The 16373-nt window shown below is 39.3% G+C and overlaps 1 protein-coding gene across 6 annotated transcripts in view; it reads right to left on the bottom strand.

Annotated features, from left to right (window-relative positions):
- Positions 1–8474: 8474 nt before the first annotated feature.
- Positions 8475–16373, bottom strand: part of PROX1 (prospero homeobox 1) — a 52671-nt gene continuing 44772 nt past the window's right edge. For 5 of the 6 annotated variants that reach the window (XM_014560006.2, XM_014560010.2, XM_014560007.2 and 2 more), the window contains exon 5: positions 8475–14107. In XM_014560006.2, coding sequence (XP_014415492.1) covers positions 13919–14107 — 189 coding nt within the window. In that variant the 3' untranslated portion in view covers positions 8475–13918. The remainder of the gene's footprint in view (positions 14108–16373) is intronic. The other variant, XM_014560011.2, reaches the window with a different exon arrangement.

Raw genomic sequence — 16373 nt, 5'->3', positions numbered from 1 at the left:
AAACACTCTGCATGGGTCAGATTCCAGCCCTGGACCCCGGCTCCTGCCCTTCATGAGCCCATTGATTTTCCCTTTCCTGAGGCTTTAGGGTGAGAGGTCAGGGCAGGTGGGGGTGTGGGTGGCCTAGATTTCCTCTGCCTTCCAGCTCTGCCTCCATACAGGCTCGGCCCGAGCCTCTGATTCCCAGAAGTGTGAGTGGTACATCTCACCGAGTCCAGAGCGAGTTTCGTCATCTGAGCCTGCGTCCTTCACCATCTCCTCTCTTCCCCCATTTTGCCCTCCACTCAGACTTAGGAGAGCATATTTTTGTGCCGTCTGTTTCATAAATTCATTTCTTTTCCTGTCACTCACTCTCAACTCTGGTCTTCCTAAATAAAGTTCCCCTGTCTCTTTCCTTACGTCTTCCTTACACGTGGGAGGAAACTGCACACCCACGATCACACTGACTAAACAAAACACAGCATATGTCTGCTGCGTGTTTGATGCCCTCCCTCCCATCCGTGACACGCACACTCATGTCCATGCAGTGGACTCCTTTTAGGAGGGGTGCCAAGCTCACCCTTGTTTGCGTATCCTGCTGACATCCTTTTCCAGGTGCTCAACAAGGGTCGATTTGGGCTATACAACTGAGAAAAAATTAAAAAAAAGAAAAAGGAGTAAGACCCCAAGGGTGCATTTAAAATGTCAGTGAGCACCCTGTGGGGACAGTCCTGGCTCTCGCTCCCCAAGGTTAACAGTAAGTCTTCCCACCTGACCTCCTCGTCCTCCTGCCGTTTATTGAGCTCATTTTATAACCAGGCAGGTCACACAGCTCATCTCATTTACTCCTCCGTTTGAGAGGCAGGTGTTATTTTGTGAAAGAATGAATGATGATTCAAAAAGACTAAAAACCTAACAAGTCATGGATTAGGCTTCAGGCACAGGTCCGTCTGGCTCTGTGCCTCTACTTTCTGCAGGAGTCCGTGTCTGCCGGGGTGAGCTGGCAGTGTGGACGGCCCACCGGAGGACACAAACAGGACCTGGGGACCATCGATCTGGGGCAAGACCTCGTTTCCTCTCTGAACTGAAGGGCGCACTTTCCCTCTGTGCATTGGTCTCAGTGTACACATCTCTTACAAAGAAAAGTTGTGCTTATGCACTGAAAAAAAATCACACTGTAGAAATGTATAAATTAAATGTTTATAAAAATATATAAAAAGCAGATTTCTTCTGTATAGCACAGGGAACTATATTCGATATCTTGTAATAACCTTTAATGAAAAGGAACATGAAAACGAATACATGTATGTATATGCATGACTGGGATATTATGCTGTACACCAGAAATTGACATATTGTAATTAACTATACTTCAGAAAAAAATAATAAAGTAAATGTGACAATTACCTCCTCACCTAAATGCTTCCTTGCCTATTTCTACTCCTCAAAAGTAGCATTTACTACAGTGGGGTGTGTATGTGTGTATGTGTGTGTGTGTGTGAGCTTTGTAGACATAGATAAAGATATATTAATTAAAAATAATCCAAAGTGGAGTCATGTAATATGAACATACTATTACATTTACTTTAAAACTCAGTAACATATCGTGGATGACTTTCCATTTCACTACGTAGCTATAGCTCATCCTCAGAATTTTAGTAGATGCACAGGCCATGGAATCAAAATACAAACCTTACAAATGAAAGCAAAACTAAAACTTTGAAGAAACCCAAATATAATTTTTGTGCAGCTGTGGTGACATATCAGGGAACCAGTTATTCTTGGGGTCAGTTCTACCCAAGTTAAGTTCACCTTAAAGGGGCGTAAAGTAACACAACTTGTTTTAACAGCTTGCGATGGACATTGAGTTTGTCTCCCAGTTTCCATTATTACATACAGTTCTGCAATGTATATTCCTGAACACGTCACATACAATTTAGACGTATTAACTGAGGTCCCCAGCTTCAGACCAGTATTTGTGACTTGTCCTTGTTCAGTCATGGGCAAGCACCGCTTCTAGAGGGATTCATGGAGCAAATACAGAGGATAAAGAATCAAGGTTTTGACTTTTGAATTTTTAAACAGGGTCTTAAAACTCTGTTGAGACACTAGTCTTGAAAGTCAAGGCTTTTAATTTGCCAGAGCCTGACTTTTTTGTGATAGAAAAAGGTGTTTTTAGTTTCAAAAATTAAGCACCTGTGAGTCTCTTTCTGTTTTGTAAATAAGTTCATTTGTATCATTTTTTTTTAGATTCCACATATAAGTGATATCATGATATTTGTCTTTGTCTGACTTGGTGTGATAATCTCTAGGTCCATCCATGTATAGCATGGGGAACTACATTCGATACCTTGTAATAATCTATGATGAAAAGAACATGAAAAAGAATATATGTATATGTATAAACAAATCACTATGCTGTACACCAGAAACACAATATAAATCAACTAAACTTCAATTAAAAAAAAAAGTTAAACACCAAAGTGTCGAGGCAGAAAGCCTCACCCAAACAGAGAGCGGAGTGGTGACAGATTAGGAGCCAGCCTGGCCCACCTTCACTGGCTGGAAGAAGTTCTCCTGGACCAGGGGACAGAATGGCTAAGAGAAGAGAGAATCAATCTGACCTTTTCCCTACAAAGGGGCCCTGACTCTTCTGTCCCGGGCTGAGCCTGGAGTTTGAGTAGAGGTGACAGAACAGCCAAGTACGATTGGAAGTAGAAGAAGGGATTTGTATCTATGTTCTGTCTGGCACCTAGAATAGAGCAGCCGTGCAGAAATGCCCTGGGCCAACATGGTGTTGGTACTGTGGTAGGGTACAGACTGAGTGCCAGGGGCAGAGGGCCTAGACCTCAGAGTGGCTTGAAAAGAATCAAACATGCCTGTGTCCAGACCACCCCATGATGGGGAAAAAAGTGAGCTAGCCATGGCCTGAAGATGCCTTAGTGGAAAGTGGTGTGAACCCTGCAGGCCAGAAGGCCAGTGCAGTAATGGCCATTTTCTCAAACAAAGCATGGTACCTGGATGACACCTTGCAGTCAGACTCTGCTCAGGACTCTGCTCAAGTACCAAGTAGACCTGGCATTGACTAAAGATCAGCCAAGAACCAGAGACCTCCTTGCTGACACCCAAGGACTGAGAGGCCACCCTAAGGAAGGGAGCAGAAAGGGATGGCGCTTCCTCTGCAAAGGCTGAGCACACCTGAAAGCGACTAGGTTATTTTCTACCATCAGTTTGAAAAAGGAGCTTGAGCTAGAGATTAAGCTGAGTTATAGGGGAAAAAATCTCACACTTTCACCTAACTGAATATGTGCCTTTGTGATTCCTGTCTGCTTATGTGTTCAATTATTTCCATGAGGTTGATAGCTAGATGTGGAATTGGTGAGGCAAAAGCACACACGCTTAGAAAAAATTAACGATAGTGCCAAGTCTCTCTCCAAAGTTCTAAGCAGTGGCAACTCTCATAAGCTTCACCAGAAGGCCTGGGGGTCAGTGCTGGCCAAGTCAGTACTTCTTTAGAGCCTGGTATCTTATCTTTTCCTCCTATAATAGAACAGAAAGGCTTTCATTTTAAGTCAATATTCCAGAAAAAGGAAAAAGTCATGATTCATTTTATGTAGAAAAAATAGCCTATTTTTAATTAAGATTACTTTTCTGGATTTCTTTTCCTTTGTCTTCTTTTTTTTAATTATTAAAGTTAAAGTTCTATTAGATGAATCTGACTTTTTCTAAAGACTCAGATTTCCAAGAAGACATAATAAAATGAGACATGGCCTCTGAGTTAGGCAACCTGGCAAACTAAAATGGCTAAAAGAGCAAAGGCTACTTGGCCTTAGGAAAAGAAAAAATTAGCAGGCAATAGCACACAGTGGTTGAGTTAGCTGACAGCCCCAGGAAGATGTATTTGTTTCCATTGTCATTAGAAGGTAGAAAAAAGCAAATCAACATATTAGTAAACTTTTCCTGCTTTTTACCCAGAAAATCAGTAAGTGTAGGTCTTCCTTCATCTCAGTTTGTTACAAGTCCTGCTTGTTTATAGTACAGTTTTTTTTTTTTTAACTATACTGGTGGACTGAAATTGTTTATATTTTTACTTAGGATTTTTGCAATTGTATTAATAAATGTGAACTTCATTAAAAATTGGGATTAAAGTATATATATATATATATATCCTGTTTAGCCAATATTTTAAAATATTTGATAGAATTCACTCATAAAACTATGAAGGCCAGGTACCTTTGGAGGAGAGATTTTGTTTTTGTTTTTGTTTTTTTTTGAAAAACTACTCCAATTTCTTTTAGGACCTTGGTCCTATTAAAATTTGTACTTCTAGAGTAAATTTTGATACCTTCTTTTTGCTTAGAAATACATCCACTTCACTGTGATTTCTCACATATTGAACCATAGTGTTTTGATTCTACAAATTCTTGGATACCAAGTGGAGAAAGACATAAATTGCTCAGTTGGAAACCTATGTATTCTTCATGATTTTTTTCTAGAATGCAGATACCTACACTCAGACATACTTGCCCAGACCATGCTTGGACATATGATCATTAACCATCCTTTGTGTCAGACTTCAAGACTCTCTTCCTTCCTGTCAGTTGCTGAGCCATGAACAGGGATTTAGAGAAAACATTTCTTCTGCTTACCAATGAGATGTTGTGAGTAATTGGAAATGAGACCATTGATTTTTGAAATTGTTTCCCAACAGGTCAAGGGTAACAACAATGACAAGAAATCCATAGCTCCAATTTTCATGGTCTAGAGCTACTCACACCAAGGAATTTCCAATACCAGCGAAGCACAGAGCACTATTTGCACAAGCACTGGGGAAAACCCAGTGCTTTCTCCACCGGTGGATTTATTTGCAGAGACACAGGCATTTTTTCCAGGGTGGCTGCCAAACTATCTCCTGAGCCTGTCTAGCTAGCACCTGGGCCACTCAGCAGGGGGCTTTGCAAATAATACCCTCCTCTTTGCCAGGGTAGAGGCAGCCTGAGTGATTGTTTCAGCCTGCTATGGCACCTTAATCTTCTAAGCTGCTCCACTCCTATTCTGGGGCTTACTCAAGCATGGCTGGCTGGAGGTGTGGCCGCAGAAGCTTCAGGCTTGAGGCTGAGGGCAAGGGCCCGGGGAAACAGTAAGCATGGGCAGAAACTTGCAGCTCCTGGAGAACTTCTGTGTTCTTCAAAATTTGAACATCCTGGGAAGCTGCCATGGGTCTGGGTGTCGTTCTTCGATCTCAATTTAAAACGATATGGCAAGATGACAAAAGCCACCGACTAGGGGAGAAGAAAAGGAACCAATAATGATTCGGCACAAACCCACATTCCAGGCAGGCTCTGGTTGTTCCTATGGTATAAAAAATGGTCTCCTTTTTTTTTTTTTGAAGGGTTGATAGAACTCACATGAGCTACTGTTTTAATGTTCACATTCTTCCATAAGGATCTCTTACTCTACCCAACGAGTATTGCGCTGCTGTTTAGCAGAGAACTCCTCTCTTTAAATGACAGTTCAACGGGACTTATTCAGTATTTACATTCATACTTAGATATCTGTTCTATCATCCCTGATGAGATCACTGTTATTTCAAGTAGAGAACTCCTTTCTTTAAGTGAACATTTTATTGCACCCCCATATAAAGGTGAAGCTCCTTAGGTTAAAGGAGGTCTCAATCTCGTGGCCCCTGAGATAATACCCCAGAGATCCCAGGATAAAAGCCGCTGAGTTAGATTCTCTCTAAAATTTCTTCAGCTCTAATTATTTTCCTCTGTAACCAGAAAAATAAACCAATGTCCCCAGCGGGGAAGGGTCCCTCCTTCTGAGTGATTTTGGAGCATCTGGAAGGAGTCCATGACCATGGACAGGAAACGAGACCTGGAGAGAGAGAAGGAGGAAATATGGGAGGCAGAGACACCTTGACAGACAACACTGCGTGCAGGCAAGGGGCAGCCACGAGTGATGTCACTAGCTCAGAAGACCGTGCGTTTGGTGGGGACGGCTTCCAGCCCCTAATCACTTGGGTGTCCTTGGACCGAATCTGAAAATGTAAATCTATTCCTGTGTACCATGTATCTTTTTATGCATCTACCACTGGGAGAGAAACGCACCAAGTCAGTGATCTCTTCATGTTAACGTCAGTAGATGGCTCCATCCCTGTGAACAGAGGGAGGCCTGGGGCCACACTGGGGCACTAAATGCTTGGCAAGGGGCAGAGACTCTTCCTGAAGGGAGAATGGATTATGAACAGAGAGAAAAAAAAAAAAATCCAAAGTCACAGTTGGTCAACTTCAGAATTTTGCCCTTGCCTTGCTCTGCGACTTAAATTGCCTTTTTTACGAGAAGCAAAAACATTTAAAAAAAAAAAAACTTTTTGAAAAAAAAAATATGGCATGTAGGAATCCTTCAAAGAAAATCAACATGGTGGCTGCTCTGATTCTAAGAAGCCTTTAGCCTTTCATATTTTTTTTGACCCTCGTGGACACTCAAGGGTTCAGTGACTTGCCCACGTTTCCCTCGGAGGCCACATCAAGATTTTTAGAAATGAATTTATTGGAGGCAGGTCTTCCGACACCCAGAGCAGTGCTCTCTTTATTTTCCCTTTAGTTAAAAAAGTTACCCTTTAGGTTTTTTACTCCAGTGTCTTGATCTGCCCTCCAAATGTTTATGTTGCTGGTGAGGGCCAGGTATGGCACCATTTATTTCTTTAGTACCTTTTCACAATTTTGCTTAGATATTGTATCAGTTGCTCTCTAAAACTGTATCATCTGTTTTCCTTTACAGACATTTCCTTTGTATTTTACGTCTTTAGGAGTGTTCGTGGACCCCAGAACTTGGCAACCCATGGTGAATATTTGATGCTTTCCTGTGACTTGCATTCAGAGACATCTATTCCTCACCTCTGCATGTGTGAGTAAGTTAATTGTAAAAATGTGATGATTTTTAGCTGTCAATCTTTAAGAAAACTTGTACCTCATTTAGGATGATAAATGGAGATAACAATGAAGAAATCAGCCTCTTCTTTACTATGAGTTGGTGAAGCTTATACTTTCAAGTATAACATGAGTACTGACAGGTGTCGAGACATGTATGTGGAACAGGTTTGTGATCAGGTTTCGGATCAATGCCGAGAAGGGTGGTACATATTATTCTAGATCAGCACCGTCAGATAGTTTAGAGTCACAAAAGCAATGATCTGAAGCTACATTTTAAATAAACCTCCTATCAGAAAACATTACCACCTGCTGTAGCTTCCTAGTAACTTTAGTCGCTACATGGATTATCCAATCTGATTTAAAACAGACCGGTGTTAAGTAAGTACAAGATGTCATTACATTACTGCAAATGCTTTCTCCCTTTCAAAGGAGGTTAGGAGGCAGTGGGGGGATTCCTTTTTTCCTCCACTCAGGGAATAAATACTTTGGCATAGAGGGACCTAGGCATGCTCTTTTGCACAATTTAGTTAGGAGCACTGGAATTTAGATATATGCCATCGATAGAAAAAGAGCTGAAACTGGAAAAATATTGTTACTATTTAATAGTTTTGAGATTCTAAACACCCTCATGACAACAGGGTCAAAATATAAAGTTCCCATCATTTAGGGGAAAGCAAAAGAAGACCCGTGAGACATGAGGAGGGCTCAGCGTACAATGACATGGCGGACGGAAAGGGAGGGGCAGCTGCGAATGACGCTCAGTCGGGTCAGTCTCAAGTGGGCAAATGATTTCTGCTGATTCTTCATGTTTCTGATGTGAGGCTCAAGGAGACCCCACGACTTTACACCAAAGCCAAAGAGGTAAAGAAAATTTTCAAAAGCCATACAACCAGTGTTCTAAGTATGAAACCTGTTGCCAGTCATCGTCTAAAGAAACATTTTAGAAAGGTTTTGACTTTACGTTGGTACTTTAAAAAAAATTTTTTTTTCTTTTGTTGGGGGGAGGTAATTAGGTTTATTCATTTACTTTTGTTTTTGGAGGAGGTACTGGGGATTGAACTGAGGACCCCGTGCACGCTAAGCGAGCTCTCCATCACTTGAGCTATGCCCTCCCCTCTGGCACTGAGTTCTGAGTTCAACCAGACTAGAAACAATACAAGCTCTCACTCCCCATATTTCAAGTAATGTATCTGCCATTCTGTGACTTTTGGGACCATCATTCCTTGTTCTTTGAATCGTTCGACATTAACAATTGTTCAATTGAATTTAGCTCACAACCTTGTTCTAAGCCAAAGCTTTTGTTGTCTTTAAATTTTGAGGGCTTAAGTTAAACCTGTGAGAAGAGGTTTCAGACAGAAATCTGGCCCACTGCTACAAGCATCTGAGGTGAAAAAAAGATCATTTTTAGAAGCTGCATGCATTGATGTGCGGTCAGTCTAATGAAGAACTTGTAATAACAGGAAAACTGATGTTACAGTCTCAATTAGCCTGCTGTCCACTAATTGAACACAGATCCAAAAACTACATGTCACAGTTTTAAAAAAAAAAATCAAACGGCACTGAGCTTGTAATGTATAGTTTATTTTGCACAAGCTTGCATATATACTGCACATACATTCAGTTTAAGAGAAGATGGAAGGCACACAAGGCAATTGGACTACTGTATCCTTTAAGTGGTACAAAGCAAAAGGTAAAAGTTCGGAGAGAATACAAAAGCTGAAACACACAAAGTAAAACCCGCTTCCCACCCTCCCCCCGACAACTTTTTTTTTTTTCTTGTTTTAAAATTTAGTAGCTGCCAAACTAAATTTTTTACTTTTACTTTAAAATCAATTGTCTACTGCACCTTTTTTATTTACTTTTTAATATGGACAGGGAGTCTCATTGTGTTTTTTTTTATCATATCAATTAATATTACAGTACATCCTTGGTAATACAAAATTGTACACCTTCATCAAATAAATTAGGATAAATTAAACCAATAAATTATGCAAAGTCTTCAGAACAATAGACAACAACAAAAATCCACAGTTGAAATTGCCTCTAGCTAAAAAAAAAAAAATCAAAAGTTGACTTTATCAGTTCAGTTATTGTACTATATTCAAATCAAAGGGTCTTTATTACAAAAAAAAGAGCTTAATAATGCTATTTACAACATATTGCTAAATAATATAAAGGCAGTGTTTTGTCACGGTTTATACTATATACATACAAGAAATGGCTGGGACAATATTGGGGGAAGCCACGACCCTTGATTCTTCTAGGTATTGCAGAGACCAACCCCCAAAATATTTGCTTTCCTAATTCTAATTTTGAGGTGGTAATATACAATTTTAAAATGCTTTTGCCCCGCTAGGGGGAGGATTCAAATATTTTAAAAATAAAGAATGAATCCATTTTCACAAAAGAAGGCCAATCTGCTTACTTTTTCTGCTCATGTTTGTGCATTTTAGGGGGTATCAGATTTGAGAGAGGGCTTAGTTGAAAAGACTCAAAGTCCAGATGCTTCCAGATTCTGTTATATCCTTAGAAGGATGATTATAAGAAGATGCAAAGGTTAAATACCAGTTTTGATCCCAGCTCTGAACACGAGTATCTTAGCTTTAGTTTTATAGATGGTTTACAACCAACAGATCTACAGAAAACAAAACTGCATTTCCTTCAACATCACATGTAAGTGCAAGACAGTAACTGCTCACTCATATGAACCAGTTACGTTCTTTTAAGGGGAGCTTTTTGAAAACAGTGCTTCTTGTAATTTGCAAACACAGAGTTTGTACCAGAACGAAACATTTGTACTATTCACACCAATGAATATTCTATAATATACACGGCAAAGAGATTCTGCTCTGTCCTCACCTGCACGCTGCTTCTTTCAGGGGAGTCTGTAAACCACTTTTCCTTGGATGAATTTATGATTGCTTTTGGGGAACATCCTATTTTTAACGCTCCCCCAATCTTTAGCTTTATGATTTAATTTGACCTGTATGTGTGTGTGTGTGTGTGTGTGGGTATGTTTGTGTGTGCATGGGGAGGGGGTTATATCCTAAATGTCTTCATGTACATAGAAAAGAAATTTCATAAATTTACAGAAACTGCATTACCCTTGCCCTTGACATCTGATGAAAGAGACTGTTATCTTTTCAAAGTAGAGAGCAGGATTTTCAAGAATGCTTTCAACTGTCTACACAGTCACCGTAGTGTTCCTAATAAACCCAACAGATGTTGTGAGAATGTAGTTATTTATTAAAATCTCATGTCTTATGTAACAACAGCCATGAGGTTAAATATTTACATTGCTTTATAAAAGTTCCCCTCTTGCTTTAGTGTTTTTGTTTTGCTTTTTTTTTTGTTTTTAACATTAAAAAAAATGATATTCACCCACATCCCCAGCACAGCAACAGAGATTCTGCAAACATAAAACACTTTAATTAAATAATACTGGAGGCACAAAGCAAACTTCAGGAATATGTGGGTGAACATTTCCTTAAATAATTACTACATTCTACCATCTTCCACTTGGTTTTACCATTTAAGGTGAAACGTCCTCATTAAACAGCCAGAGATACAGTAAGAATTAAATGTTTTGCTGTTGCAAATAGAACATTCTTTTCACAAAACATAACAAATGTCTAAAATAGGTCCTTAAATCTAGATAGGAAAAGGTAAGCTTTCCACTTCACACGCATATATATATGTATATTTTTACATGTGTGTATATGTGTGTATGTGTTTTTATGTTCACACATCTGTACACACATATATAGCACATGGTATGAAATATTGCTTCTATACTACTTCTCATTAGGCTAAGAAAACACAAGATTTGCACCACAGTTACAAAAAATTGGCTTCTACAAGAATTTTCAAAACTCGAATGCTGCTCAAACAATTGAGGAAAAAATAATTTGCGGTATCAAACTGTTCTAAAAATTCTCTTCTTCAAAAACGTATTCTCCCGCTTTGTTTTAAAAAGACACAAAATATGCATAGCTATCAACGTTATGTCAAACAGCCAGAAAAAAAAAATCTAGTGTTTATTGCAGCTGTAGTAATTGGAAATAAAGTCAAAAGGATGAAATCAAAAGCCACAGAAGGCACAAGAACAATTGTACTTGTGGGAAAAAACTGGTATTTTGAAGGATTTTTAAAAAATCCCCCCGCTGGTGCATTTAGGTCTAGGCACAGACTATAACCTCAAGTGTAGATCAAAAATAATTTAGGGTTAGAAGAAAATAAGTGGAAATGTGGTATTTCAACATGGACTTTAGACTGTTTCTCTATGTAAACTGTCCCTCAGCCTTCACCCTCCCACCAGAGAAAGTTAACTTTCTCACAAGTAGCCAATTTTTACTTGGTGAGAGTTGAGCTAAGATTTGAAAGATGGTGATTTAAAAAAAAAAAAAACCTGTTAAATAGGAGTTTTTTGAGAGACAGGCTTTTGTCATTTTCCAATGCACTGGGAGGCACAAGATTTTCTGATTGTAAGAGAATAAAAGAAAAAAAATCACCTAAAAGCAAAATGATTGCATTCTATTTCCAGGACAATGAGGTGAGCTTATTCTCATACTGCAATTTCTACTCTGAAATAATTTCTATGCCTTAGTGAACATTGGGAGGATATTACCGCAGATAAGCACATCAACATTTGGTTGTGAACACATACTTTTGCTTAATTCATCTATTTCAATTAGAAAGGCAGGGGAGAATCACACTAAAAATCCAAATAAGTCTGGAATCAGTACCGAATTTTGCCCCAGATCAAGAAGATCCAGCAATCTGCCTATATGTGTGAATACACTATGGTTTTGCCTTTTACCTTGCAAATAGCAACACAATGGTGATGTGAATTACACCACGGGATAGCAGAGACCCAGTTGTATCCTGAAGCCAACGATGAATGTCATACATTCGTGCATGAAGCAAGGCGAAAGAGTGTGACCACAAGTTGAGATTGCTTCCCTACTTTGTGCTGATTGGATTTTGGGGGGGGGCGGGTGGTGGAAAGTTTTGCATTTTATTCCAATGTGATCATTATCCAATTTTTTTTTTTTGCCCCAAATAAGCAGGAACAAGAACAAATCGGATCTGATGGCTCTGTGTGTGCTGTGTTGGAGAGTGCAAGCTGGGTGATGGGTTTGGCTGTGGGTGCAGAGCGAAGCCGGGGGTGTTCCGGCCGGTGCCCCTGCACTCTGTCCACCCCGCGAGCGGCTGTGTCTCCTGAATGAGGCAGGCATCACAGGACTGCGCTGTTTAACTTAAAGTCAGCAGGTTTTAAGGCTTTGTGCTGACAATAATTGCCTTCATACATTCCTGTCCATCAGCAGAATTTATAAATGATGTGAAATTACAGTGATTGGGTCAGCTAGTTAGTCACACGGGTCAACCTGCATTCTCCAAAGTCAAATGTAATTTTTATAAAAATCAAGGGAAAACGGTATTTATGTTGTATATGATCTAAATACCAGGTTTGTTGCTGTGTTATTTTAGGAAATGTACATCAAATTCCCTAAGGGGAGGGAGGGTTCTGGAAAACACTATTAGAATGAAAAAGGAATTCTTACTGCATCTGCACACAAAACCCATCGAAGAAAACAAGTGTGAATGCTGTTCGGCTTTTTAAAAGCAAGGATTGGACGTTGTATACCTTTGAAAATCTGGGGAGGGGGGAAGAAAAAAAAAAGAGGAGAACCATTGAAGAAAGCACGAAATAGCAGCTGGCTTTCTTATGTGTGCTGAGATTGTGTCTTTTGGGTTAACTCCCAAACTCTCCCATCCTATACACTCTTTTCACATTTTGGTCAATACTAGCTTCTCAATTAGAAGAGACTTTATCAATTGCTTTAAAATGCTGTATCTAAAACGAAGAAACACTTAATCTGACTGTCACCACTTTGAATATCCATCAGGGTGGTGTGGAAATGTATGTGAAAATAGGTCATTCTCATGTGTACTCATCTCAGCTGCCAAACTTCTAGTGTGGGCAGGAATTTTATGGTCAAGTTGGGATGTCCTTTCTTCCTTACCATAGAAAGGTATTCAGAAAATAGTGTTTTTTTTTTTCTCAAGTGTTAAATATTAAACAGAAATAATAATTCTTTTTAAGCATATAAACAAGGTTGAGGAAAGAGTACATTTGAAACTTATGTGCCTTTTAATATCTGAAGCAAGATAAATGAAAAATAACACGTGATAGGGGTTTTCTCTATGAAGAATGACATATACTCATTTATTATAGAGAAGAACCTATTGCAGAATTGAGGGGTGACCAGCGGTCACGTGAATTTCCAGTCTCATCTTGTGAAAGAGTCAGTTTTGCACTAAGTTGCTTTGCCTCAAGAAGAAATTGGTACTAGTTGGGGGTGTTTGCCATTTCCGTCAGGAAAGGCTTGACAGTTAGTGATCCTGTTTCTTTTTAAAATTGGGCCTTTTGGGATACTTTTGAAAAGTGAGCTGTCCATCTGCCACTGGTGTTATCTTTAAACATGTCATAAAAAGCTACTTACTGAGTTCAAACCAAACAAAATATTAAACAAAGTTTATCAAGTGGTTTCATTGAGTTTTCCGACCTTCACAGCAGGAAAAACAAGAGACACATCACTGACTTCAGCGTTGTGCTGTGTCATGGGTTCCCTCCGCCAACCGCCATTTGCAATGAACCATCAATCAAGCAGAAGCGTCCTTAACGAACGCCCTTCCTCGCTAATGTAGACTTTACACACGTCAACATTCTTTTTCCCTGAAAATTAACCCTATTTTAAGTCTCCAAATGTTAAGGGCCTTGGGCAAAAGTAAACTAAAGGCGGAAGGAAAAGAACCATCCCCTTGCAATGGAAAACAAGAGAAAAATGAGAGAAAGATGAGGAGGAATTACCAGCTGATTTCATAACATATCCATGCCTCCCAGACACATACATATGAAATCAAAATCTAGACACATAAAACTCGGACACCCAAAGGGGACTGCTACTATTCATACATTCAAAAAGAGTTGTTGAAAATTTCTACTCATGAAGCAGCTCTTGTAGGCAGTTTGGGGATTTGAAAATCTCAGGGACTTCACTATCCAGCTTGCAGATGACCTTGTATATGGCCTTCTTCCAGGAAGGATCAACATCTTTGCCTGCGATAATGGCATTGAAAAACTCCCGTAATGTGATCTGCGCAACTTCCAGGAATCTCTCTGGAACCTGCTGATACAAGGAGACAATGGCATTAATAAAGTTTTCAGTTTCAAGTCTCCAGTTCTTCAAAGGAAATTGAGCTAAGTTCTTTCTTTCAGAAAGGGGCTTACATGGCACCTGCATTTTCTAAAAATGGCCGGCCTCTATTCTCTTATGTAAAGACGTTATATATAGTAGCATCATAACGTGGAGTTGACATCTCTGTAGAGTTTTAGAAAAAGACGGGCACAAGAGATACACGCAGACTTACTGAAAAACTGGGATTCTGTTGTGAATATTCGGGTAGAAAAAGGGGACAGATTGTTGGAATTCCTCACTTCATTAAACAGGCGTATTCCCGGAGCAAGTCTCCACCTCATCTTTCAGAATTTGAATCATATTTCCATTATGAAAGCAAAGTGTGTTCTCAAAAGTAGAAAACAATTGGCTTTTGATATAAACTAAACCCACATTGTAGAGGGAAGAACACCAAAATCTTGGTTTCCTGCTTGTAGCAGAGGATTGATGACTCAAGTACTAAACTCTATATTAAAATGATCTTCACTGTAAAGTACAGGCAGACCTCGTTTTATTCTGCTTCACTTTACTGATCTGCTTCAGATACTGTGGTTTTATTTTGTTTTTTTTAATTTTTTTTTTTAATTTTACAAATTGAAGGTTTGTGGCAACCCTGCATGGACAAGTCAATCGGCACCATTTTTCAAACAGCATTTGCCCACTTCATGTCTCCGTGTCACGTTGTGGTAATTCTTGAAGTATTTCCAACATTTTCATTAATATTATATTTGTTCTGGTGATCCCTGATCAGTGATGTTTGATGTTACTATTGCAAAAAGGTGACAACTTAATGAAGGCTCAGATGCTTGTTAGCGTTTTTAGCAATCGTCTTTTTTAGTAAGATACGTATGTCTTTTTAGACTTAATGTTGTTGCACACTTAATAGACTACTAAAGTGTAAACATAACTTTTACATACACTGGAAAAAATTTTTAAAAAATCATGTGACTTGTTTTATCACAACATTCACTTTATTGCGGTGGTCTGGACCAGAACCTGCACTGTCTCTGAGGTCTGCCTGTACCTTATGTACAAAAAAGAGTAAGATAATGACATTCACACTTAAGCCCCAAAACACAAAATTTGTACTAAAAACTAAAATCCTACATCGGAAAATATCTTTACCTTGAGATTAGGATTGTTCCATAAGAGTGTGATTTATGCAGCTGAAAATAATAAAAACCAACATTTTTGGAGTGCTCATTATGTGTCAGGCACTGTGTTACGTACTGAATGTGAATTACGTCGCTCAGTTCCCCCAACATCTCTGTGATTATTCACCCCATTTTACAGTGAGAAAACTGAGGCTCAGAGAGATTAAGGGAATTGTTCGAGGTCATGTGTTCCAAGATAAAACATTCTCCAAACATTCTTTTCAGAATCCCTATATGTTAATCCTTTTCTCTCACAGCAATTAATACATATGTATGTGTGTTTTGTGTGTGTGTTTATTAATTGTTTATTAATAGTCGTTTATTTAATAGGCTGGCCCAAGGAAAGGAAGAGTGAATGATGCACTCACTTTGTATTCTTCATAAGGTACATGGTAAATCATGGCCTGTCTTTCCCCACAACAAGATAACGGATTCACAGAATCATTCCATGAACTCATAATTTTCCAAGTACACCCAGACAATCTGTAGATTTCTTTCAGTGGGGCACTTATACATTAATAATGTTTTATTTTTACAGTAAGTACAGACATGTGAGGAAGCAGATGCCCTGTAGATCTGTCTACACACATACAAGGACGGGAAGATTTTCATCTCAGGTCAGACTGGCCACTTACCCACAGTAAAAGGAGGGATTGTCATTTTGAACGTATTTGACCCCTTTCTCCCCACCTTTTCTCAATTTGCATGGTTGACCTTTTATAATGACAGTAACTGTTAAAGAAAACTAAAATGATCACCAGACGCCCCTACTTTACACATTTGGAGTTGGACAAAGAAGTTCAGGGCTTCCAATGGTAATTCACTTGCCCTTTGAAAGAAACCTAATAACTCCTGAGGGAAAAAAAAAAGGGGCCCCATGCAGGGCTGATCAGAATCTAGAAAAAGTGAAAAATTTGGTAGCCCCTTCCGAAGACCGATATATTGGCCAGTTTTCTCAGGACAAAGTTACCAGCAATGCCTGAAAAAGCGTCGAAGCACCACGCTGTACCCCTACCCTGCAACGGGTGTGCAAAGCCACACACCCCAATGGCCATTCCCTGCTG

The sequence above is a fragment of the Camelus ferus genome, chromosome 23 (genome assembly GCF_009834535.1).
Source record: "Camelus ferus isolate YT-003-E chromosome 23, BCGSAC_Cfer_1.0, whole genome shotgun sequence".
Lineage (NCBI taxonomy): Eukaryota > Metazoa > Chordata > Mammalia > Artiodactyla > Camelidae > Camelus > Camelus ferus.
The sequence above is the reverse complement of the archived record's forward strand: the minus strand, read 5'-3'. Positions and strand labels throughout refer to the sequence as shown.